We start from the raw sequence: 25284 nt of genomic DNA on the forward strand, positions 1-25284 counted from the left end.
GAGAGAAAAGTGGAAGATTGACCGAAAAAAGATAAATAAGAATATTAATAATATTAATAATATCAAATGAAAATATAAATATAAAGAAAAATCAAATCAAGAGGACAGCCTAGAACATGTCAGGAACGGTACCAATTCATCGACGTGGATCATTTCCCATAATCTCCCAAAGTGCGAAGCAAGGTGGTCCTGATGGGAACAGAAAACAGAAGCCGCCATTAATCAGAAGAATATCTGAGGAAGTTATTAATAAAGATGTGAGTATACGCTTCATGCGTTATTCTTGCAGGAATCGCGGGTGGTTAGTTTGTAGATGTGGTTACTAAAAAGGGTGTTTCTTTAAAAAAAAAAAATTACGCCAGAATGAAAAAGCAATTTGCTCAAATAAAATTGTTTAATCGTTTCGTATATCAAACAATGTAATCAATCAATCATTCATTAACCAATCAACAAGCAGACCTAAGAAAAAACCGCGGGAATATGAGTAGTGTTAACAACAAAATATCAATACTAACAATAATGGCCTTGGTGAAAATCTGATAAAAAGCAGATTCGTATCGGCAATCAGTAAAACTGAAACTTAGTTAGACTGTTGAACTAAACTGGGCAAACTTATAGAGTGGAAGATTGGTTAAGATGGAAAATGATTTGTTTAAACTGAGCTTAAGGGCTACGTTACAATGGTTAAATTGATAAATTGGAAATCTAATTGCACTTAAGGACTGAGATAGACTTGGCAAATTGTTGGCGATTGCTATGAGTAGAAAATTAGATTGGGCCAACAGCCACAACCAGTGAAGGGTGTTACAGTGATGAAAATTTTATATCAACATATATGTTCCAGGAAATGTTATACATCTTCAAATTTTACAGTAATTTTCCATGAAACAAAATCTTTACTCACTAATATTTACTTTCTTAATAAATGCTGGTGGTTTAAAATCGTTTTTTGTAGAGACTTTTATCATGTTCTCAATCTCTAAAGAAGAGAAAATAGTTTGGAGTTAACTAATGAATGTCGTTTGCGAATCTTTGTTAACAGCTATCATTGAAACAGATTTTTCTCGAGATTTTTTCACACAATTTTTTTAGCTGCGTATTTAGCACTACAAATAGCTGCATCTTGACCGTTTGTCTTTATATAATTCTTCCTCGTTTCTTCATCTTTTTTTTATCATTTTTTTTTTACTTGAAGAGAAAATAACAGCGGAATAAATCACACTTCACATTGAAAGAAAAAACAGCAAAGTGAAAATGAAAAAGCAAAATTTTTAAAAGAATGGTCGATAAAAGATATCGTACCCCAAGCCGTTTTTATGAATATTTTATACGCTTTCATAATGTCCGTTTGTTTAATAATTCGAGCAGAATGAGTTTAACTTCTTTATAATATATAAGAAGAACATTCGGCTAAACGGTGGAGAGGAGGAAGAAGAAAAAAAAAGATGTTTTAAGGAGGAAAAAAAGTTGCTTTGTTATGTGTTTTAATTTTTGAGAACTTACATTCTATATGTTGTGAGTATGTTCGATAGGAATTATACGAGCCAAAAGTTAAGCATGAAATTTCTCATGAGACCCAAGTATCTGACCACTACAATATATTCACGTCTATTTATTTCCGTTCTAATTTTTTTTGAACATTTGTTGCTTTTCAAAACTATAGTATTTCATTCATTTCTATTACCTTCGTGTCTTAAACATTAGTTATGTTAATGGCATTACATGATGAGGTGATAAATACATGACTAATTAACTACCTTCCGCCATTATGTCACTTAATATATATTTTAAGGAGGTATAAAAGAATGCTGTTTAACTTCTTTGTTAGTTCTACAAACAACAAGATAGATCGTAGTTTTAGCTTCATTATGTTCTTTCTTCCATCCTAGCATCTAACAATACTACATTATACATTGCATATGATGAGATGTTAGATACATGACTAATTAACTGCCTTTCCCCATTATATCACTAAATATATATTAAAGAAAGCATAAAAGAATCCTGTTGGATTTCTATTTAAGTTTAACAAACAACAAAATAGATTGTAGTTTTAGCTTCATTATCTTCTCTTCTTTTCTTTTAGTGTCTAACAATACTATTTCATACATTACATATAATGAGATGTTAGATATATGAGTAGTTGACTACCATCCGCCATTTTATCACTAAATATATCCAAGGAATTGTAGCTTTTTTCGAAATGTATCAGCCATGTATTCGGTTTGTTGATTGATAGATTGATTGCTCAGATAACTCTTACAAAGAATTGCATTGGTGACTTCTTTTTATGTGGGTTTTTAAAGATCTTACCAAAATGAATGTTTTTTTCCTTAAAGTCTTCTTATTAAAACAAATCAAGACACTGCAATATAATATTTTGCAATGTTGAATTATAGAACTTGAATTTTTAACTCCGCCACTAGGATCAGACGCACCTGCAAAAAATTGTTTTTTAGTAAATAAGAAATCTGTCGAAGACATTAATATGTTTGATCGCTAATTAACATATAAAAATCTTCTGAAATTCGTTAAATAAATATTTGCCACCATCAACTTCATATCAATTTTGCTTTTGGATGGTCGGGTGACTCTATCGTTCCTTTTGTTCTCAAAGGTTGTAACTTTTCTTCTATTCTAAGCGTCTTTTATTATAATAAGAATTTTAAATTTCTCTTTAAAAAGGAGCCTCTACAATCCCTTCCAAGAAATATTGGCACAACAGCATTGTTCTGCCATTTTTCAAAGTTTGCAAAAAAGTCTACAACTCGGCAATAAACCTTGGTTAGCATCTTTTAGAATGCACTAGTTACATTTCCTGACATTCTGGACTTACAGAATCCAGGTCAGGTCCCACGAAATCCGAAAAGTTTGAACCTAACTAAATAACCAGAGTTCAAAGTCCACTCTGCTGTGAACATAGACAAGTGAACTTTGACTTCCAGTTACGTAAACTTGTGGGGACGGACTTCAAAATTTGCAGTCTTGTGCCAATCTTTTTGGCAAGAATTGTAATTCGATAGTTACTCAATGTCGATCAACAAAAGGCATACAGGAATGTTAGAATTCTCAAAGCAAATAGAGCATGCACTGAGTTTGCTATAAGTTACATCATTTTCACAACAGTTGCTCAAAATTAGGTTATAAAAAAAAAATTTAGAAAACCTACGTCCTGCAAACTCTGCAGAAAAACGAACATTTGGGGTCACGGATACTGAAAGCGTTCTTATGTTAAACTAGACATGCGGTTTTATCTTAAAACAATAAATTACTTGTTTTGGCAGCATTGCATACTGTCAATTTTGCGGTAACTTTATGTTGCACAACATGTCTGCGCCATTTTTAGATTTGTCACTCTCCATGGATTTTAAAAATATATATATATATATAACTTTTATGCATGTTCGTCGTCATTGCGCTCCACAAAGGAGAGCTCTTATCTTCATTTTTAACGTAAACAACCGACTTCTTTTGACTGGTGTGAATTGCGTAAAATTAAAATCTTTTGTGCTATAGTCTGAATAATTACAATTTATTTATAGTTCATTCTGAATACAGCCTGCAATACGATTGGTACAGGAAATACCTTTATTTGCAACCTGCAATACGATTGGTTGAAAAAATTTATTTACTTCCAGAGACATGATTAATCGGTAAACTTTATCGTGAAGCACATCCTTCGTTACAAAATCATTGTCAATTGATTACTTCTACAGATCATATCAGATTTATGTCTAACAGTTGAAATATTATGTCTTTGAACATGTCAATATTTTTTTCATGTCGTCTATTGTTTACAAACAGTCAAAAGTTTAACGTGGACTATCATTTTAACATATTTTTTATCATATATAACAATGACACATATCCGATGTCAGTGACTTGATAATTTTTCATGGTGAATGACTGCTCCGTCGGATTGCTTTTATTTTTCTCTCCATCGCAGAGGGTGTAGCGACTTCTTTTTATGAAGTAAACAAATTTTGGTTGACTTTGTGAATGACTCTTCCACTTTCTCGATTCAATTTGTTTACAATACTTCACCTTCACTTTCACTGTTTGTTAATATAAGGCTTGGTACTTAGGTTGCACACATCAAAAACTTTTAACTTCCTTCCCAGGGCTTGTTTGGCTTTTTTTATTACGACAATCTTCTGTTTCCGATGAATTTAATAAGCCCTGGGGACGAGGGTGCTTAACTTGCGCCTGAAAGGTATATATAAAAACAAAAGGGTCCATGCTGACGGGTTTTTTCAGTCTGTTTGTTTACATATTCTCCACTCGAATTCATATACATCAGCCGTAACGGATATAACAGCGTTATCGTGTTAATTTACTTCGTGAACAAAAAAAAACACGTTTCCTTGCAACACTGTGTTTTTTGTGTAAAGTCGTTGAAAAACATTCTTCATCATATTTTTGTAAGAAAGAGTACCTATAGAATTACGTTAGATAGCATTCATCTTATACAGTTTTTTAATGGAAGATTAATTTCACATATGGGTAGATAGATAGACATAATTCCTTAAGAAGCATAATGGCAGCTCCTATAAATCGTAAAGTTTCAACTTCGTATATCTCACAAGCCGTACAACGCAAGCCACCTCCTGTTGCGGATTCGACAAGCAATCACCAATACTCCGTGAGTACAATTTATTGACTACAATTTAGTACCCAGCCCATTTGTAATTATTTATTCCAACTACGAAAGCCCCATCTTCACATATATCACGTGATGCATGCTCATGTCAATATTACGCTTGATCCAACCTCGTTTCCAGGTCTTTACTAAAGAAATACTTTCATCACGAGATTATAAAAGAAAGAAAAAAGGGTCCTGAGTTTGTAGCTTTTATTACTTTTTTTATAAGAAACATACTTTTTGTGTTCAGCTTGGATGTTTCTTAACTTTAAAGCTAGATTCCTGAAGTCTCTTCATCAAGATCCCTGTCAATCTATCAATTTACTTATTTTCTAAATTAGCAGTTGTTACCTATTAGCCTCAAGTTAAAAAAATAGGTATAACTTGATAACTTAATAACTATATTGCATTTAGAAAAGAAAAATATCGCAAATTTACACATTTACTATTTGCTATTTTCGTTCGGCGTTTTTTTTACCAGGCCTTCTATTTAAGTAAGTAAGTAAGTAAGTGTTTCTATCGCTTAAAACTGTTGTGAAGGTGAGCCCACATTCTACTACAGTGTTAACCACCGCTTTAGATATTCTTATAGGCTTCTAAGATTTTTTTCCCAATTAGTATCTGTCATACCGAGGGGCAAGAAATGAGGGAACAAGGACTGGTACAGTTTGTTGATAAAAATTGTGATTGATTGATTAAATGCTTAATTGATTGATTGATTGCTTGATTGATTGGTTGGTTATAATTTAAGTGGTTTAATAATTTAAGCGTAAACATGTTTTTTGCGCTTTTATATTTTATAAGAACAAAAACATCAGAAGATGAAATAACAGGACGTGTACCTATTTTTTTGCAGCACATAAAAAAGAATGAATTCAGGAAACGAGTTAAATAAATCCTTTTGTTCCACAACAATGCTCAATGTGAGTGTATAAATTTTGAGGAAAAGCCTAAATCAACCTAACCAATTTCATTATTCTTCACCTGTTTCTTTTTTAGGGATATCAAGCGGCAGCAAAGCGTGCCCTTGGCATGAGACAACGTACATATTCAACAAGTTCCACTGGATCTAATAGCAGCAATTACTGTAAGTGATTTTCGATGTGTCGAAAGATGTTACATTTACACTCGTGTCAACGTGTGAATATACCGACGGCTGAAAAATTACATTTTTTTATAATCCTTATCAACTTGCTGTTCACAAAGTTACATACTGCTTTCATTCGGCGTCTGATTAAAAATGAAACCATTTTTGAAAACCAGAAGTCTCACGCTTTTCAGTGGTAAAAACTGCATTATAAAAATCGTTTGGGAAATGAATTTACTTCCCGAGTACTTTTCTTAGTATGCATTCGACTATACCGGCACAGTCCGGGATTTGCTGGAAACCGCACATTTTCGGTTTCACTCTGACTCAGCCCTTACTTTGCTGCTAAAACTCAATCTCGTCCTCAGGGTCTTGTGGCCCCTGAGCTGTTATTACAGAGTGGCCAACAACTTCATCAACAAGGCAAAATGCCCTGGAAACGAGGTTGGCTAAAGCACGATAAATTTAAAGCTATACACGCATAAACGAGATGAAACCAGCAAGCCTTAAACAGGATCTGTACTGTGTTTGCGTGGGCGGTGGGTGGAGGCGTAGAAACGCTGGGTCCCCGACTTTTTTGTACCTTAGATAGCCTCGAAACCATTACTTTCTTCATCCTAACACAACCCTAACCAAATTTTGGTTTTGTATACATTGCATCTAAAAAATAAAAAGTCGCAATTTTTACATCTTAGTTTTGCGTTTTTTTCTCATCAGTTTTTTTCTCTGTTCTATAAAGCCTTCTCCAGTATAATGTCTATATTGTGTCGAACATGACACAAATGTGGCTAAAATAATAGTGGGTCAACAACATCCTTAAAAATGTCTTAGTCAGTTTAGATATTTGACCTTAAAACGGGATTCTCGTGTCGTTTGCAATCAAATTTTACAAGTAAATATGTGCAAGTTTAATCATTTTTTGCAAAGAAACCGGCCGCAGGTTTATGGGATATCAGCAAATGTTTAAAGACCTGAAATGAGAAAACAAAGTTTTATTCTGACATTTTTGTGTTTATTAATTTACCTCTCTAATATCTGTAATACATACCCTTGAACTAACTAAAATGCAAGTGTCTTGATAACTGGAAAATATTTTTTTTACAAAAATTAAGACTTGCTAAAAAAACTTTAAGATGTGATGCAACTAGGATGTAAGATCAACATCATGTTCATGGAGGAAACCCTTTAAAATCAGATTACAAATCGATTAGTTACATTTGTCCTCTTTTTATGATTACGTAATACAATCAAAGAGATTTGTGAACTCACCAAATACTCATGACAGTCTACACACGTTGTATAGTCCTTTACCGTTGACTGAGTCAATCGCACATGACTCAGCAGTTTTTATTATGTAGGATCAATTACTTCCTTCTTGAATTTATTGAGCTATTTGTGCAGACCGTAGTATTTGGCATATTCTGTGTTTATTAATTCACCGCTATAATAATATTTTACAGAAAAATTTTAAAAGACTTGCTAAACAACTTTTCGAGCTCTACAATAAAACCCAAACATCATTTTTTTACTTGGGAAAATTGGATCAGTAATCGGATTAATTACAATGCAATTATTTATTGCTTCACAAGAAATGACGTAATATGTGCTTGCTCAACATTTTGCGATAGTAAATATATGACGCGATGACCCAGACAGCACCTGATACACCACCTGTTATTGACAAACTACATTGACACGGAATTTAACGCTAGAAGTTCTGTGTTTTCAATGGAAAAGTGGAAATATGATTTTTTTTTTTTCAAGGCAGGTTTTCACCCCACCAGCTGACGTAGTTTAACTTTTACTCCCAATCCGAACGAATCTTTTTCCCAACAATCCAGTACAAGAGCCGTCCCGTCACAATATCATAGGCGTAGAATTGCCCTGGGGACGAAGTGGTCTAGTACCAGTAATGCAGTGAGACTGGGAGACAAAGCAGTTTTGTCAAGCGCAGATTGGTTTCACTTGTGAAAATTAACGTGCAGCAAAGCATGAGCAACCTTGTGAGTTATGAGTGACCCAGGCAGTCTTCCTAGGCGCTCTTTAATTCACGTCACGAAAAAGGAAAAAGCTGCAAAAATAATGTTTCTCTCATGACCAAATGCACACTTGTAGTAAAGCATTGCAAGGTCGCTTTTGGCGCGTTTGGCGCAGTTGTTGATTTTTATTTTTGAAAAAGCTAGACATTTATAATCAAGAAAATTACGTGGTCTTACCAAATTCATAATAGTCCGCGTTTGAAAGATCCTTATATGATAAGAAAATAATCTTTTACAGAATAATTAAATTGAATATCTTTAAATGCAAATGTCTTGAAAACGGAAAAAGCCTTACTTTTCAATCTTTATACAAAGTCCAACATTATTACCTAGGAAACTCTATAAAATCGGATCAGTAATCGGATTAATTACATTTGTCCTGTTTTTTATGTTTACGTATTACAATTATTTATTGCTTCACAAGAAATGACATTGCAATAAATACAACCCTGATGTAATAACCCAGAAATCGTATATGATACACCACCTGTAGTTGGCAAGTTACGTTGACACGTGATTTAACACTAGGAGTACCTGTGTTTTTAATGAAAAAATAGAAATATAGGTTTTGTTTTTTCAAGGCAGGTTTCAACCCCACCAGAACAGAGAAAAAATGACGTAATTTACCTTTTACTCCCAATCCTAAAGGAAGATTTTATCAAGAAACCTGCAGTACAGTGGGGAAAAAAAATCCTGTCAAGAGAAGATTGGGTTTACCTGCAGGAATCGACGTGCAAAATATGCTTTTAGCACCTTTCTTGATTTTTTTTAAAAGGATTGGAAAAAACAGACAGTAGTTTAATAGAAATTGATATTGAGTAATCATGATTGCTTGCATTAGAAAGATTCTTCTAGGTGATAAGAACATTGGAGACGTCGAAAAATCAAAGTATTTCATGACAGAAAGCACAATTTAGTAGAGAGATGTAGCATAGTTCCCTCTTGGCACATTTTTAGTTTTTTGGGAATTAAAAAAAAGGACATCTATAATCTAATATTTATGAAATTTTACCAAATATTACAATAGCATTTAAAAGATCCTGATAGATGATAGGAAAAGGGCCCACCTTATTAATTTAATATTATAATCGCACAACTGATGTCTCTGTTGATGACTGAATCCATTTTAGCTGCATCATTTATTTAGCACGCTGCATGTACGAATAACTCCTTCCTTCTTAAATTAATTGAGTTCTTTGTGCAGGCCGTAGTTTCCAATGCTGTTAAAAACGTTTTTGCGGCAAAACCATGTGGTCGGACTTTTCGAAGAAAATGACAGCGCGATAAAAGGAATTAACGATGACGTCATCAGCCAATTGTCTGCGTTGTGTGATTGGCTCTTACAAAAATCGAAATGGTAGATAATAGCTTCTGAAAGACGGAACAAGGTTTACACCAACAGTATTACAAAAAAATGGCTGCCAGGCCAGGTAGTACTTCGTCGGCCTCCCTGGCCAGAAAATCTCCTGCGGCTGCTCAAAAGCCACCTGTACTAAATTCTATGAAGGTAATAGTTTTTGTTTTACTATGTATTGTTTCATGATTTTCTTGGCTTCAATATGTTTGTAACACAATGTCACCTTTCCTCTAGGGGATGTCTTTCAACGAGAGTATGCAAAGAAGACAGGCTAGACTTAGAAGAAGATCTGTGTCAGTATCATCTACGGACAGCTACAGCTCAGGTTTTTTTGCTTTAAAGTTATACACAGATCCTGACAATCAAATGCTTTACTATCCTATCCAAAATTAGTTTCATCATGACACAGTGTATTTTCCCGGTCAGAATGTCACATTACATTTTGTCAACCGGGAGAATAGCTACCTCTTATGCAAATATCAACAGAAAAAGTAATATGATCAGTAAGCCATGGACCAGCCTTTTACAAACTTTATTTTGAGTATAGGCATCTCCTGATCTAAAAATTAAATATATATTAGCGTTACCGACCAAATTCCGTGATTATCTAAACAAACAGCAACGATCTGGCAACTCTGTTTGCTACATAAGCTCATGGTTTAACTATAAGCCATCCCTTAACACAACTTTGCAAAAATGCTGGGGAACAAGGCGGGCATTTGCCCAGGCCTGAGCAAAAAAGAAACTGTAAAAAATGTCCTATTTTCGTGATTTGCGTCTTAATTCTGTGATGTGTTTTTTTCCAATGTGAGATCCACTAAAATTATTTCTAAAGTCTATGATTAAAATGGTTGCAATTCTTGGTGACTTGTCTCAGATAGACCTAGTAGCTGCTTGAAACATCGTCATGTACCGCCGTAGATTACTGGTTATAGCTCTCGTACTCTGTGCGGGAGACCAGGGTTCGATTCCTCTTGACGGCGATTCAACATGGGCGAGTGAATGTTACCATAGCCCCAGGTTAACCCAAGCCATGTGAGGGAAATTGGGAAGATGGCACACTGTGTGGGCCGTTGGATGTTGCCGGGAGTTGTCTAGTAGAGCGCGGGCCCTAATTGGGTCTGCGTCGCTCAAAATGAGCATTAAATACTCTAGGACTCTCCATCTAAGCCATGGCCCCTCCTGGAAATAATAGACAGGGTATATCCCTCGATATTTGTGAGGCTAGCCATGTAAAATATGCACATCTATCTATCTATCTATCTACCTTTCTCTGATACGAGGGTGCCGATAAGCCCCGTATGCCGTAAAAAGTGCGGGCATTTTTGGACAAGTTCGGCGTTTTGAAAAAAATTCAAGTATTCGCCCGAAAAAACCCGCCCAGACAATGCTTGAAAAAAAAAATACAGACACTAATATGATTCAAAAAAACTATGAAAATTAAAATAAACTTACTATGTGGTAGCGAAGTTCTTAAAAGAACTGTTTTGATGGTTTTTGACAAAGTTTACTTTATAAATAACTTATATCACGGCTGTTTCATAGCAGACAAAATTTGCTAGAAAAGATAATTCTATTTACCCTTTCAGTTAAAACAGGATATCTCAAGAACGAAATAAGATTTTTATATTCTGTAAAAAGAATAACAATCTGAGATAAATTGTCCATATTATTAAAACAAAAAAAATTTTGGACACCTGTCCGAAATTGATAAATTTAGGCCAAAATGTCTAATAATGTCTAAAAAATTATCATTTAGATGAACGTCTTCCACAATATCTCTGGAAAAAAGTTAAGAAAACATGTTTTTATGGTCCACAGGTTGGGTTAAATATCTGGAATGAAAATTACTTTTATTTAAAATATATATTATTATATATATAAATTATTTTTAGGCCAAATGTGAGAAATATGTGAAAAATGGCCTTTAAAGCCTTAATTTTTGCTTAAATTCGTTTATCAACTGAATGAAAAACATTACTTTGGATTCTAAGGTCATTTAAGATGATGGAGATGAAATATTAATCTGTCCGAAATTGTCCAAAGGGTTATCTTTGGGCCAAATGTGAGAAATATGGAAAAACCGCTTTTTGAGCATGAATGTATGCTTAAAATTCATTTATTAACTGAATAAAAAACATTACTTTGGATTCTAGGGCCATTAAAGATGATGTAAGTGATATATTAGTCTGTCCGAAATTGTCCAAAGGTTTTCCGGGCTAAATATGTGACATCTATATATTAAATAAAACGTCATTCAGAGTCGACAGTTTCAACATTTTAGTTTATTAGGCTAGTAGAAAATATATAAAGTTGTGCATAAATATGTTATTTATTAAATACATTCAATATATACAAAGCAATCATCTTGTGTATCTTTATAAATTGTATAAAATAGCACCAAAATCTTGTGATAAATCCAAGATTAGCTAGCTAGCTATAAACATCTTTGATTTCAACAATTCCATCTTGAGAAAGCCCACCAAAGTCTTAACTAAATATTAAAAAGAAGTATTAAGTTACTTAGCTACAGAACATGTTGCAAAATGCAAAACTGTAGGACCAAAAAATAGCTACTCTTTACAGAAAAATATAAAACAGGGGAAACAAGATTAAAAAAAGATACAATTATCCAAACTTGAAGTTTTGCAACACATAAAACAATTTCTCAAAATCAAGGGTGCTCTAATAGCAAAAAATAATATCAAAATCAATGCAAAATAAAGTAGTTCACTGTTTTGTCCCTTACCTCGTGCTTTGCCAACCTTTAGCTAGCTTCAAAATTGCGGGCCGATAGACCATGTTTCCAGGCCCCTCATACCAATTTTCAAGTCAATAGCTAGTAGCGCGGTGTTGGTACAAGGTTGGAAAGATGGTATACTTTCGCCAAAAATAATGTGTTTTTTAACTTTGTGTGTTTTGTTCGAGGAAATAATTCGAACTCCATAACACACATGTATAACATTTTATATATTAAAAAAGTAGAAAAGTAGATTGTTTTTAATTTACTTTTTAATTCAGTATAATTAAAACAATACAAAAAAAGTTTCAATAACTTAAAAAATGATAAAAATACAAAATTTCAAAAAAAAATTGTGGAAGCCATTTTAATTTTGTCCTCGGTTTGACCGTAGCGAAACAGCCGTGATATATAAACTTTATTAACTCCTTTTTCTTCAAGCGCCTTCTTCCTAACTATCGTCCGCATGGTTTGTTACAAGAAGGAATTGCATTTCGGGAACGTCCCGGGTTAGTTCCAGCGGTTTCGGGGGTCAACCCCCAATTTTTTTTGAAAGTTGCTTGAACTCGCCCGTATATATGTGGGTTTTTTCGGCTTATCGGCACCCTCTTTCTCTGATGTTAAAAAAACAGACGTGACATTAGGAAAACTTGTGACACAAATAACCAAAGAGGATCTGGGGAGGAGAGCACATGTATAAATCTTTTTTTCTTAAAAATATTATCCAGCCTGTGTAGTTTTGTAATAATATAGGTTTGTTTGGCATTTAATGAATAATTACAAAGATAACAATAGATTAAAATGCCATACCCCACGGCTCAAAAATTTTCTCATGTATGAACTACCCCAGCGATGTTTGGGCTGTATGTTCCGTAAAGTGCACAAGTTTCGGTGTCGGTGAAAATGGTAATATGGTACATCATGGACGTAAGGCCCAGGATATCATGCCATAGCCAACCATTGTTGTAAATAAGAAGAGAAAGTTACAAAGAAAGGTGAAATCACGGAATTAAGACGTTTACGGAATTTGGTTGGTATACGCTAGCTAGTTTGCTGTAGTTTAATTTAAGTGACATATAAGGCAACCATAAAAAATATGTTATGTTTGCATCCTGAAGACCCTGCAAAAATGAGTTCGTCAGTCAGGTGGGTTTTTTCTCTGGGATTTTCAGGAGCAAGTAAATTCGTTCCCTGGGCCAAAAAACAGTATAGCGCCAATTGACATCGTTTTATAGACCTTTTTCATTGCCCTGTAAACTGTCAGTAGCCACAGGAGTACCCTAAACAAATTAATTTTTACTGGAATTAATTTTTCACAAGTTTTTGTCAATTTTAATGATAAGCAGCAAATATATAGTTATTCCTGAAACCTTTTTTCTGACCTTGGCGATAATTTTGGATTCGTTGTCGGATTCATTGACTTCTAGAAACAATAATGCATTCCAATCTGTTCAAGACTATTCTCCACCTGCATGGTGCCAGAGGGAATTGGAGTTCGCTGAAACAAAAGAGGCTAGTACTCAAACTGATGGTTGGTTGGATGCATTAATAAACATTAACAAAGAGATTATGGAAAAGGTGTGCACAAAAAAAACTTCATCCTTTTGTCTAACTATTAAAAAAAGAGTGTAGTTTAAAATGTAGTTTTTTTCTGTTGTTTGAGTCAGATAATGTAAGCTGGGGACGAGGTCGGACCTGTATCATACTATTGATGTGGGTGACGTAAAATTATCTCACTAAAACATGACAGCATGAAATTGGTGCATCAGTGAATTCTTGTGAGAGGCATTTTCTCTTCTTTTTGTAAACAATGACTGTAAGTAAATCCTAAAAATGTATTCATGAAAAATATGAAATCGTTCATGCTATTTAGGAGCTAGGGTAACCCAAATTTTGTAACCTTATATTTTGTTTGGGTCAGAAAAAAAATTTGCAGGTTTTTTCTAACTTACTGACTTGGGTTTTTATTACTAAAAGTGAGTCGATCAGAGGATGCGAACATAACATCTTTTTGATGGCGGCCTAAATATTTTATGGTCCATAGCTTAGATAAAATATCTGGGATAAAATAACTGAATTTTAGTGCTGTGTGGTATGTACATATATCAAATAAAACGCCATTTAAAGTCAACGCTTTATTATGCCAGTAAAAGACTAAGCCAATGATCTGTCTGAAATTGTCCAAAAGGTTTAAATTTTCCCTAAGAATTGAAAGTTTACGTAAATTTCAAACCTGTATTAAGTATTATGTCAGAAATTTGCTGCATTAGTTGGGTTAAATATACAAATTATAAACAACACGGATCATGATGACCACCCATTGACCAAGTTAAAAAATATCTTACAATATACAATGTTACAATATATTACATTCACATAGAGCTAGTTGTACATAAATATTATTAATTACATTGAAATATATACAGAACAACTAAATTTTGTTTTTCTTTGAACATTGTATTAAATAGCAACAATCATGTGATAACTCAAAAGCTAGCTAAAATAAACAAGAATAAAAAAATAACATATATATATATATAGTAGTCATGCTAGAAGTTTGACAACCTATAAAACAATTTCTGAAATTGCGGATAAATACAATTAAAATCCATGCAAATAAAGCAATTTACTGTTTAATCTTTTACCTCATGCTTTGCCAACCTGCAGCAAGCTTTAAGTTTCTAAGACAATGTTTTAATTATTGCAATATATTTAAAACATTCTGGTTTGAAACTAAGATTCCAAGATAATAATTGAATAATCAAGTTCAAAGTAAACACGTGTTGATCGTAATTTTCTGGAAAAAAAAACATACCTAATAAAACATCAAATGCTCTGAATTTATTAGAAGTATGAATACTTATTTTACGAGGGAAAACCTCAATTGCCTTACAGCAGAGTCGTAACTTTCAAGCAAACTGTCTTTCTTCTGAACAAACAAACAAACCAACGTCATTTCTGAGAAAGGATTTTCAAGTAGAGACAATTATCGTAATACATCACGTTTCACCTGTGAAGTCACATGCAGCACATCGTTTTCTTTAGGTTGTGGCTAGTGTAACGAAACACCCAGCTTACAAATACCGAATGAAAATTTGGTTGTCAGCAAAATGTCTGCCCTTGTAAAAAAATATGGTAGGCTTATGTAGCAAGCACGCGACACTTCTTAATTCGACGATTGTTTTTAGAAAAGAACTTCCAAAAAAAATACAGAGACCAAACTTTCCGCCGGAATAATTATGTCTAATGTCAATGTTAGAGTACATAAGGATATCGTGGTTCGTGATTTTATTATAATTTGAGAAAAAATGTTTGTGAAATCATAAAAAGGGTTCATGAATCACGAATCGTTAATTCGAACCCTAATATATACTTGAAAAAATGATATTGTTAATTCTGACATTGTACACTAAGATAATGTCCAATGAGTGCCTGGACCTGAATCATTTCTATTCACTGTTACACAACTTATGTTTTCTCTTAAATGGTGCCTGAAAAGTTGTGCTTGACTACAACAACTTTACAAAAAAATCAGTGTTTAAATTAGAAATTCAGTTCACTAGAATTTGTTGAATGTAAAAAAAAACTTTGCAGCTGTGGTATAATAGCACTGTAGGGCATTTCCCACTTATCCCTTGTAAATAACAATAACAATTTTATATGTTTGACTACAGTGAAAAAGTCATAATTTCATAGTATTTGGGCTGACTGGCTAACTGGTTGATTGGCTGGCTGGCTAGATAACTAACTATAATAAATTTGGTTACACCGCATTGCTAGTGAAGTCCAGTTACAACTAAACTATACCTACAGGACGCCTACACCTCTGCAACCTATATTTAATGAATTTTTTTGTAAAAATTTTGTATATTTTTTAGCAAGTTATTCCGATGCAAGTTATTCATCTGATGAAGAGGATGGAGGCCTCAACCCAAGAGAAAAAGAGCAGGTAACTTTCTGTGCAAATATTACCTCGCACTATTTGCTGTATGATGCTTTGCTTTTACACCAGCAAGAATTATTACTGGAACGTACAACAATTACTTTAGGTTAATTCAAGTGGTCAAAGTGATTTTTGCATACGTAATATCAAATTATCTGATTTTGGTCGTCGAGAAATTGACATTGCTGAGCAAGGTAAGTGGTGAATTTGCTTTTCACATTTTCACAATTATTACAGATTGGATTGCCAACTTTTTAGTAACAATTTTAATTTTCTTATTAATAATTTGGCCTATGATTTTGATGCCTTTTTATTTCCGTCATTTAAAGCAACTATTTTTATTTGTTTAGAAATGCCTGGTATAGTTTTGTTACGAAAAAGAAATCACAATGAAAAGCCATTAGAAGGTGCAAGAATTGTTGGATGTACTCATATCACAGCTCAAGCTGCTGTAAGAATTTACTAAACTACTATCTAAACTTATTTTAGATATACTTACATACGTTTTTCACAGAACTCCTGATAGAGATATAATGTGTTTGTTTACTTGTCCGCCTGGCTCTCTTTTAGCTGTCTGTCTCTGCCTGCCTGTTGGTCTGTTTGTTTATTTTGTCTTCTAAAATGTTCTAAATATTTTTTTTCTTTAAAATAGAACACTTAACTTATCATGGAGATAAAACACATTCTTTTTTTGTTTTAGGTCTTGATTGAAACACTATCTGCCCTGGGTGCTCAGGTTAGGTGGTGTGCATGTAATATTTATTCAACTCAGGTATGTACCCCTGATACTTGCCCAGGTGAGTGGTTTTTGTATTTTTTATACTTTGCTTACTGCTTTTTATTGCTCTTTAGTGCTTTGGTAATTTTATTTGTCTAATTGTAGTGAAGTTGTTGTAAAATTGTAATGTGTATTACAATCACGATCAGCAAGATTAATCCCACCAGCTGTAATAGTTGATGTTTTTTATATATTTAGTCATTCAGGGTAAAAAGCTTGTTTTTATTCCAAATTTCTGACGCGATAATAAAGCCATGCATTGTAGATATTTTGTTCATGGTTTAAAAAAATTTAATCATAATTATTTGATATCAGTTATTATCTAATTATTTGATTTTACTTTTTTGAAACTTGAATGTTTTCGCCATAACCTGAAGGTAATAATTATTCTAAAGGGTTAGGGAATATTTACAGAATAAAGTCAGAATAAAGTAAAGTAATCTTTCTTTTTATTACCTGGCACATAGGCCCTTTATCACAAGGCCATGCACCTGTTATGATTTTATAGGAGACCTGGCCTATTTTAACTCATTCTATTTTTTTATTTTAATTAGTATTTGTTTAAACTAATTAAAGCAGAGTCAATTCACAAAATTGTGCTTATTGTAGAGAAAGCCTTCTTGTAGCTGTGGCCAGGGAGCACTGCAGGCTGCTTGCTATTGTTTCCTTGTTACTGGAAATTTTCTTGTGACAACCATTACAGAAAGAGGGGATAAAGATTATTTACGAGAATCGAAGAATTGGGCTTTAATATTTTCCTCGTAGAATCCACAAATTTCAAACTGTAACATGCTCATTTGAACCATGTAAGGTAAATTGGGGTAGAAAAGCCACAAGAAGAAATGTATAAATTTAAATCATTCTCTACTTCATACAAAGAAATATAAATTTGGTGATTAAAACACATACAACAAAAATGGAAAAAACTTTAATCCCCTACACCAAATATACCTTTGTTCTTCACATGTTTGACTTTTAGATGCCAATAGTTTATTTTTTAACTTGATCCAGTGACTTTAACAACGGCACCCTCCACATAAGCTTTAGTTGTCAAAATGCATAGAGAAACTTTTCTTTAGAACGAAGTTGCAGCAGCTCTTGCAGAAGCTGGTAAGTAAGTCACAGAAAAGAAATTGTTAAAAAAAATTTGTATATTGTGCTCCACTGACTATGAACACTACATACCTAATTTATTTAGGCTATCCCATATTTGCTTGGAAAGGAGAATCTGAAGAAGATTTTTGGTGGTGTATTGAGAAATGTATTACTTATCAAGGTTGGACACCCAATTTGGTAAGTGGTTCAAATGTTTCTTGAAACAACTTTTTAGTATTATTGATGGAGCTTAATGATGTAGATATGTTCTTTAGTTTAGCTATTAAAAAGTTTATATGATTTTTTTGCTTATTCGTTAACTGTGCTTCTAGGTGCTGGATGATGGTGGCGATGCAACACATTTAATTTTGAAAAAGTATCCTGCAATTTTCAATCAATTAAAAGGTATTGTTGAAGAAAGTGTTACTGGTGTACACAGGTATGTGTATCATTTCTTGAGCATTTCTTGAGCATCAACATCATTTTTGCAATATGTTTTTAACTTTATAGAGGTATAAACCCACTGCACTACATACAATAATATGTTAGTAACACATGCAGTTAGTTTATCTGCATAGCATGTAATTGTCATCTACATGATTCTAGCTGTTGTATAACTTTCCTTTTAAATCAAGTTTGAATTTTCTCCCCATCTGTACTTTTTTTTAGATCAAAACTGTTAAAACTTTGACATAATATATACTTTCTTATAAAACAGTTGAAAGTGCTATCCAACAAAGCCTACATATCACCATATTCTGCCTAAACTTCACTATATTTTATTATAAATTCCTCAAAAGTTACTGTATAAGTTATTATAGTTATTATATCAATTTGCCATTTCATATACGAAGTTAAAGCATGGCTGTATAATAGATAAAAATATTTTAGAATACATAAAATTAGTAAATAGTAAAGTTATTGAGCATTATTCTTAAGATTTTGGTACAAAAAAATAAGTACTGAAAGGGGTTTCTAAACATGTGTTATATGTGTCATATTGTATATTTATTATTTTTATTTTTTTTCTTAATTTTAAGCAACTAAACTTTCACATATTTGTTTCAGAATAACCTTAATCTTATAGATGTCTTATGATCACACAGTATTTGGTGTCAAACACAGATAATTTAATCATTATTCTTTATTATTAAGGTTGTATCAGCTGTCGAAAGCACAAAAATTATCAATACCAGCCATGAATGTCAATGACTCTGTGACGAAGGTATTATTATTAATCATATTTATACAGTAGCACAATAAACGTGCAGTAGGTAAGCAAGTTTAACAGCTTCAGTTTGATATAAATATAACTGTACTGGTATCAATGCGTGACCTGATATGTTATTGTCTTTTTTTTGTTCCAGTATTTGTTTACTTTGTTCCTTTTGTTATTTTTGTTTCTTTTGTTTTGTTGTTGTTGTTGTTGTCTTTTTTGTTCATTTTTTTTGTTGTTGAAATTTTTAGACTAAATTTGACAACTTGTACTGCTGTAGAGAGTCAGTGTTGGACAGGTAATATTTTTAATTAAAATGCCAGAAAATTTACTAACTACTCACCTGCTTTTTTATTTAGACAGTTTTACGGGTGTCAGGCAATAAGAAAATAACACCAGATCAATAAACGCTCCCCCAAGGTTACAATAATTTAAACTGAGCGAGAAATCTGAATAAATAGAATAAGTTTATAAACACATTTTATCACAAAGTCTTTTTTATCTATTTCATTTTATCTTTTTATATATTTTGGTTCTTTTTTCACTGTAAATAATAAGAAAGGGAACATTAATTTCCATGTGAGTTAAATTAATATTGCTCAGCCAGAAAAACTTTTTTTGGAATTGGGGGAGCAATTAATTGCTCAGCTAGTTTCTCATTTTCAGAATTAGGCAAGCCTTGCGTGAGCAAGAGCAATTGCTCTCCCCTTATTGATAAGCCTGGGGTAGTAGAGGGTAGCCAGTGGACATCATTTATTAACTAAAAACCGTCATAACCTTCAGGGAGAGGCGTAGTGGAGATAAAGGCAGCACATTTATTAAAAATATTATAAAAAAGTCTCTTATAAACCGGAATACCTATAAGTAAACGAGAATTATTTTTTATCATCAAAATTACTGTTTTGTACTGACTATTGGTATCCAATCACTGATTTCAACCCATTGTAGAACATGTGCTGAGTCAAACCCTGAAAAATATTTTATTATTTGATAAATTGTAATCAGTTTTGTCTCTGATCAACAACGCTTTTAACAGCCAGCCTTGCGTTTTTCAATTTTGTTAAGAATATCCACCCATCTTTTTAGTCTTAAGCGTACTACTGATGTGATGTTCGGAGGTAAACAAGTGTTGGTGTGTGGTTATGGCGAGGTTGGAAAAGGATGTTGCCAAGCACTCAAAGGGTTGGGATCTGTTGTTAATGTTACTGAAGTTGATCCTATATGTGCTTTACAAGCTTGGTAAGGATACAAAAAAATTTTTTATTGCCTTTTTTTCCTCATTCATATTGCGAAGCAAAGTACGAGTGTTTAGTTGAAGGCAGCAAAATTTAATTGCTTATTATTTCTTGACTGATGAGTGGCCGAACGCACAGTATTGAAAATATAATGTAAGGTAGCTTTTTAATTTAAGCAAATCTGACAACGAATAGGGTGATAATCAAATCGCGATTATTAAAAAAAAATCAGCGGTGGACGAAACGTGGTTTATACACAAAACATATATAAAAAAAAACCTTAGAATAACATATACAGTACACTCCCGATAACTCGAATTTCCAATAACTCGAACTTCCAGTAACTCCAACTGTTTTTTAATTCCCGTTGAACCTTTACTAATACTTTCTCACAAAAATCATTTGATAACTCGAACATTCGTTAATTCGATCAATTTTCCTGTCCCCTGGACAGAAATTCCCCCGATAACTGGAACTTCAGAGGAAAAATGAAAACAATCTCAGTAAAAAGTGACTGCTTTTCTTTCAATAATATAAATTGTTCTTCCAAAGTTGACAAATTGTAAAATGCACGGAACTTGTAAACCCTCGCCATCGCCAATGTTTAATCTTTTTCCAGTTACTTTAGCTGTGCAACTCGCTTGAGAATGACTTCGTAAGAAATAAAATATGATATTTGCGAAACGCTTTGACTTTCCTTTTTTTCAAATGTCCAACTCTAGTTCAATTACTAGTTTTTAAACAAACTGCTTACTTATTAACAGGATTTTCGACTCGCATTGGAGTTTCAAGTATTCACCCAACTCTGGTGTATTCAGCCTAATAAGTCACTCAATCTTACATCTGAGTCTTGGGGGGGAAACACAGCAAAGTTCGTCTGACTTGAATAGCGGCAGCAAATGTAACGGGTGATAAAATACCAATGTTTGTCATTGGTAAATCAAAACCCATTCGCTGAAATCAAAATAAAAGTTGGATGGATAGCGTACTTATCGAAGATAGAGAAATGGATACAAAGTTTACAAAAGAGAAGAAGAAAATAGCGCTTATCATAGATAACTGCCCGGCACATCCGACAATCGATAATCTCAAATCCATTGAGCTTGTTTTCTTACCACCGAATAACACATCTAAACTCCAACCAATGGATCAGGGAGTTGTATGCTCTTTGAAAGCTTATTATAAGTTTTTAGCATTGCAAAGGCTCGTCGTAGCTATTGATAAAGGCAAAGATCTTCCTGTTTTTCGATTTTTGACGCAATGAAAATACTCGATCTTGCATGGCATAAAGTAAAAACCTCCACCGTCGCCAATTGTTTTGCAAAAGCAGGAATTTCGAAGGATCAGCAGGCATCTGCCCAATCGGATGACGATGACCCTTTTAAAGACCTCCAAAATCAGATTAAAAAACTTGGTGATTTTTACCCTCCAGATACAACAGTTAAAGATGTCATTTCTGTAGACCAAAACGTGATAAGTACAGAACCTTTACTATCAGATGAGGAGTCCATAGAAAAGTGATGAATGCTGCGAATGGAGATGATGGTGATGAGGATGATGAGGATGTTCTGTTTCAACTAGCTTGCCTAAAAGTTAGTGATATTCGGGAGGCATTGCAAGTGCTGCATGACTACATGCCCTTCACTCTATGTGGTGAAGATATTCAATAAAAGCTCAATGATGTTACAGCTACAATGAAACAGAGTCGCATTAGAACTGTTTTTCAGTGATGTATAACTTTGACTGTATACCTTTCTAGTTAGAGTAGAAAAGAAAAAAACTTTTCATAACTCGAACTATTTTTACTTATTGGCTAAAGTTTGAGTTATCAAATGCCCCGTTAAGTCAAACAGTCGATAACTCGAACTATTTTTTTGATCCCTTGGAGGTTCGAGTTATTGGGAGTGTATTGTAATTTTATCGTAAGCTAGGCAAAAAACGAAAATACATGGAACTTGGAATGATATTTAGCGTAACTACTTATGTTTCGTTCAAAAAAGGAAGAAAATAGGCAACTTTTCAAATGACTATATATATATAATGTCGTAAAATATGCAGACAGTTGCTCAAAAACTAATTGGTTTCAAGTTTTTCGTACTCAACGTTACTAATGTGTTGGTTAAGTTTTAGAAACAGAAGACTGTTAAGCTGTTTTTTTTTATTTATTTATTTTGTTTTTTTGTTTGTTTATTTGTAATTTTTATTTTAATATTAGTATGGATGGTTTTCGTGTGGTGCGGATAGAAGAATCTATAAAGACGATTGATATATTGATTACCTGCACAGGTAGGGCGGTGACAATTTCGTATACTTATTGAGTATTTATAAAAGTATTATAAACTTTCTGACCTGCTCTTTCAAAGACGATGCAGAAGAACGATTGTTTCCTACTTTTTATCGTCCGACCATTTTATGTCATTAGTGTTGGACATATTTTTTACTGCATTTAACCATTTTATGCTAAATTGCAAAGAATAACGCCCTTAAGGATGGGCGTAAAAATTGGCAGTAAGGCTGTCGATCTATTCTAACCCACTTTATTATTGTTTAGGAAACAAGCATGTTATTCGCCGTGAACATTTAGATCGATTAAAAAATGGTTGCATCGTCTGTAACATGGGACATTCGAATACAGAGATAGATGTGGTGAGTTTTTGCTCGTATTACTGTTTGGGTGACCAAACAAAAGCATGCATCTGGTGCGTTGTCCATAACTCCCAAATTTCGGACTTTTTAAACTTTGAAATATTGATTTATTATCCAATCAGTTTCGTTAAAGAAATAACGGCACGTATTGAACTACATTTGAGATCATTACAAAATAGATGAGAACGTTTTAACTAGCGTAGGTTTGGTAAACTGAAAAAGGTTTTTATGAATTATTTATTTTGTCCTTCCTAGTATAACTTTTTTATACATTTGCCAATTTTACCACACGTTTCGGCTTTTCTTCTCGATTCTGTCGTGCATAGTAAAGTACTTTCTATGTTGATTTTTTGATATTATTGTAGGGTAGTTTACGGACCCCTGACCTGTCGTGCATAGTAAAGTAATTTCTATGTTGATTTTTTGATATTATTGTAGGGTAGTTTACGGACTCCGGACCTGTCGTGGGAAAAAGTAAGATCACAAGTTGATCACATAATTTGGCCTGATGGCAAACGTGTTACTCTGCTGGCAGAGGTAAGGGTTTTATTTTCATGCTCAAATACCATTGGGAAATGTTTCTTGTTTGAAATTATTTTTCTTACTTCTAAACAAGCTTGTTTCCAACACATTTAATAATGGTTCTGTACACTAACCTTGTTTAGCAATTTCCAACACATTCTTATGCGGCAACGTGGAAGTAGCTTGTTTACGGGTTTTTTTTTTTACATTGTACACTTTTGCATTCAATCTAGTTTTTGCATTAAATTTAATGGTAAATAGAGCTAGCTTAAAGGGCTTGTGTAGTTTGAAAAAGACCAGACAGGGGTTGGTTCTGCGAATATAACGTTTTGTTAACAAGGAGAAACCAGCGAGATTGTGATGCACAAAACTATTATTATTATTAGCATGCAATAAAAGTATAAAAATCTTTTGTGTATTTTAGGGTCGTCTGGTCAATCTTAGTTGTTCAAGCGTTCCGTCATTTGTTCTCTCTATCACCGCCACCACACAAGCAGTCGCTCTTATTGAATTATTTCGTGCACCGGTTGGACGTTACCAAAACGATGTTTATCTGTTACCTAAAAAAATGGGTGGGTATAAATGTTTTCAGAATTATCTCTCATAGACGTGCATGTGGGGAGGGGCTGCTCTAACCACGCTATCTATATGTTTGATATATAGAAACTAGGTTTGGTTGGTTTAGGTGAAGTCTATATACTGTGTACTATATTAAAAAGTATGCAGTTTCTCTAATTAACACACACGCTCAAGGGAGACATGTGATTTACAGGCAAACTCTGCCGTTGCAGTGGGCGAATTTCACTCAAAGTCTCATAGGAAACTTTGTAAAAAGCCGACAAGGAATTAGCAAACATTTCAATTGACGGACATTCATACCTTAAATGGGTATTTTGAACACTTATACTTTGTAATAAATAGACACCTGCAAAAAAAGGTCTAAATTATTTTCCGTAGAAAAAAGAGTGTTTTTACTAGAATTTTTATTGTCGTTGTTGTTTACATTTTCAAGCTTTTGTTTACCAACATTTTTATGGGTTTTCGTGGACAATAAAAACAGTGCGGAACCAATATTTCAAGTCCCCATCCTCCACGATTCACTCTTATTTTCTTTGTGTAGAACACTTTCACTACTCCAATGGGCGGACACCTTCAATTAGTAGTCTGATTTTTCGGGACTAATGGTATACACTAATTAGGGAGATTACTGTATATACTTTGAAATTTATTTCACCTGAAGGAAAAACACAGTTAAGAAATAATAAGAATCAAAATACTATTTTTTAAGCTTTCAACTTTTTAACTATCGAAAAACAAAATTTTAAACAGGTAGTTTGGAGAAATTGGGAAAAGGACACGATGCTTTTTCAGGAAATAAAAAGAACCAGAACGAAAAGCTACTACTAAAACTTCTCTTGTTTTTAGATGAATATGTTGCGGCATTACATTTACCATCTTTTGACGCTCACTTGACTGAGTTATCTGATGAACAAGTAAAATACTCCGGTGTATCTAAAACTGGTCCATTCAAACCTCACTATTACAGGTATGGACTGGCATTTGTTTGTTTTCTTGATTCTTCCTTTCTTTTTTTTATTTATTTATTTTGTTGTTCTGCTTGTTTATTTTGTTTATTTCTGATTTTATTTCGTTTTGCTTTTTTTGTATTTATTGTATAAATGAAAACAAAGAACTTTCTTTCTTTTAGATATTAAACGCTGAAACTTGCCCAGAGAATTTCTTAATCGTATCCTACCGTGCTCTACCATACAATGAAATGCTACAACAAATCATGCTACAAAAGTATAAACTTCTCAGTAACTTTGACGACAAATGCGTGTGACCGCAACGATTTTGGCCGAGTGGGTGCGAATGCGTGCCGTTTGGAAGACTTTATAATGTAGTTTTAAATGCTCGATCACGTGACCGTAGATTATATTTAAAATAATTCTGTCTAAATTTGCTTGTGTGTATTAAAGTGTCA

The 25284-nt window shown here is 33.4% G+C and overlaps 1 protein-coding gene across 3 annotated transcripts; it reads left to right on the top strand.

The window, feature by feature from the left end:
• LOC130625982 (S-adenosylhomocysteine hydrolase-like protein 1) lies at positions 1-25263 on the top strand. Of its 3 annotated transcripts, none has more exons than XM_057441104.1 (18): positions 1-257; positions 5642-5729; positions 15744-15814; positions 15915-16002; positions 16159-16259; positions 16509-16580; positions 17666-17696; positions 17785-17879; positions 18014-18120; positions 18837-18906; positions 19149-19195; positions 19984-20136; positions 22348-22418; positions 22684-22778; positions 23217-23315; positions 23725-23872; positions 24726-24846; positions 25009-25263. In XM_057441104.1, exons 1-18 carry the CDS (start codon positions 117-119, stop codon positions 25013-25015), a joined length of 1605 nt encoding a protein of 534 aa, XP_057297087.1. In that variant the 5' UTR covers positions 1-116; the 3' UTR covers positions 25016-25263. The 3 variants fall into 3 exon arrangements, with proteins under 3 accessions (XP_057297087.1, XP_057297088.1, XP_057297089.1); XM_057441105.1 differs by lacking the exon at positions 1-257 and adding an exon at positions 4378-4642; XM_057441106.1 differs by lacking the exons at positions 1-257; positions 5642-5729 and adding exons at positions 8938-9275; positions 9360-9450.
• The last annotated feature ends 21 nt before the right edge of the window (positions 25264-25284 follow it).

This window comes from Hydractinia symbiolongicarpus, chromosome 14 (genome assembly GCF_029227915.1).
Source record: "Hydractinia symbiolongicarpus strain clone_291-10 chromosome 14, HSymV2.1, whole genome shotgun sequence".
In the NCBI taxonomy this organism is placed as follows: domain Eukaryota; kingdom Metazoa; phylum Cnidaria; class Hydrozoa; order Anthoathecata; family Hydractiniidae; genus Hydractinia; species Hydractinia symbiolongicarpus.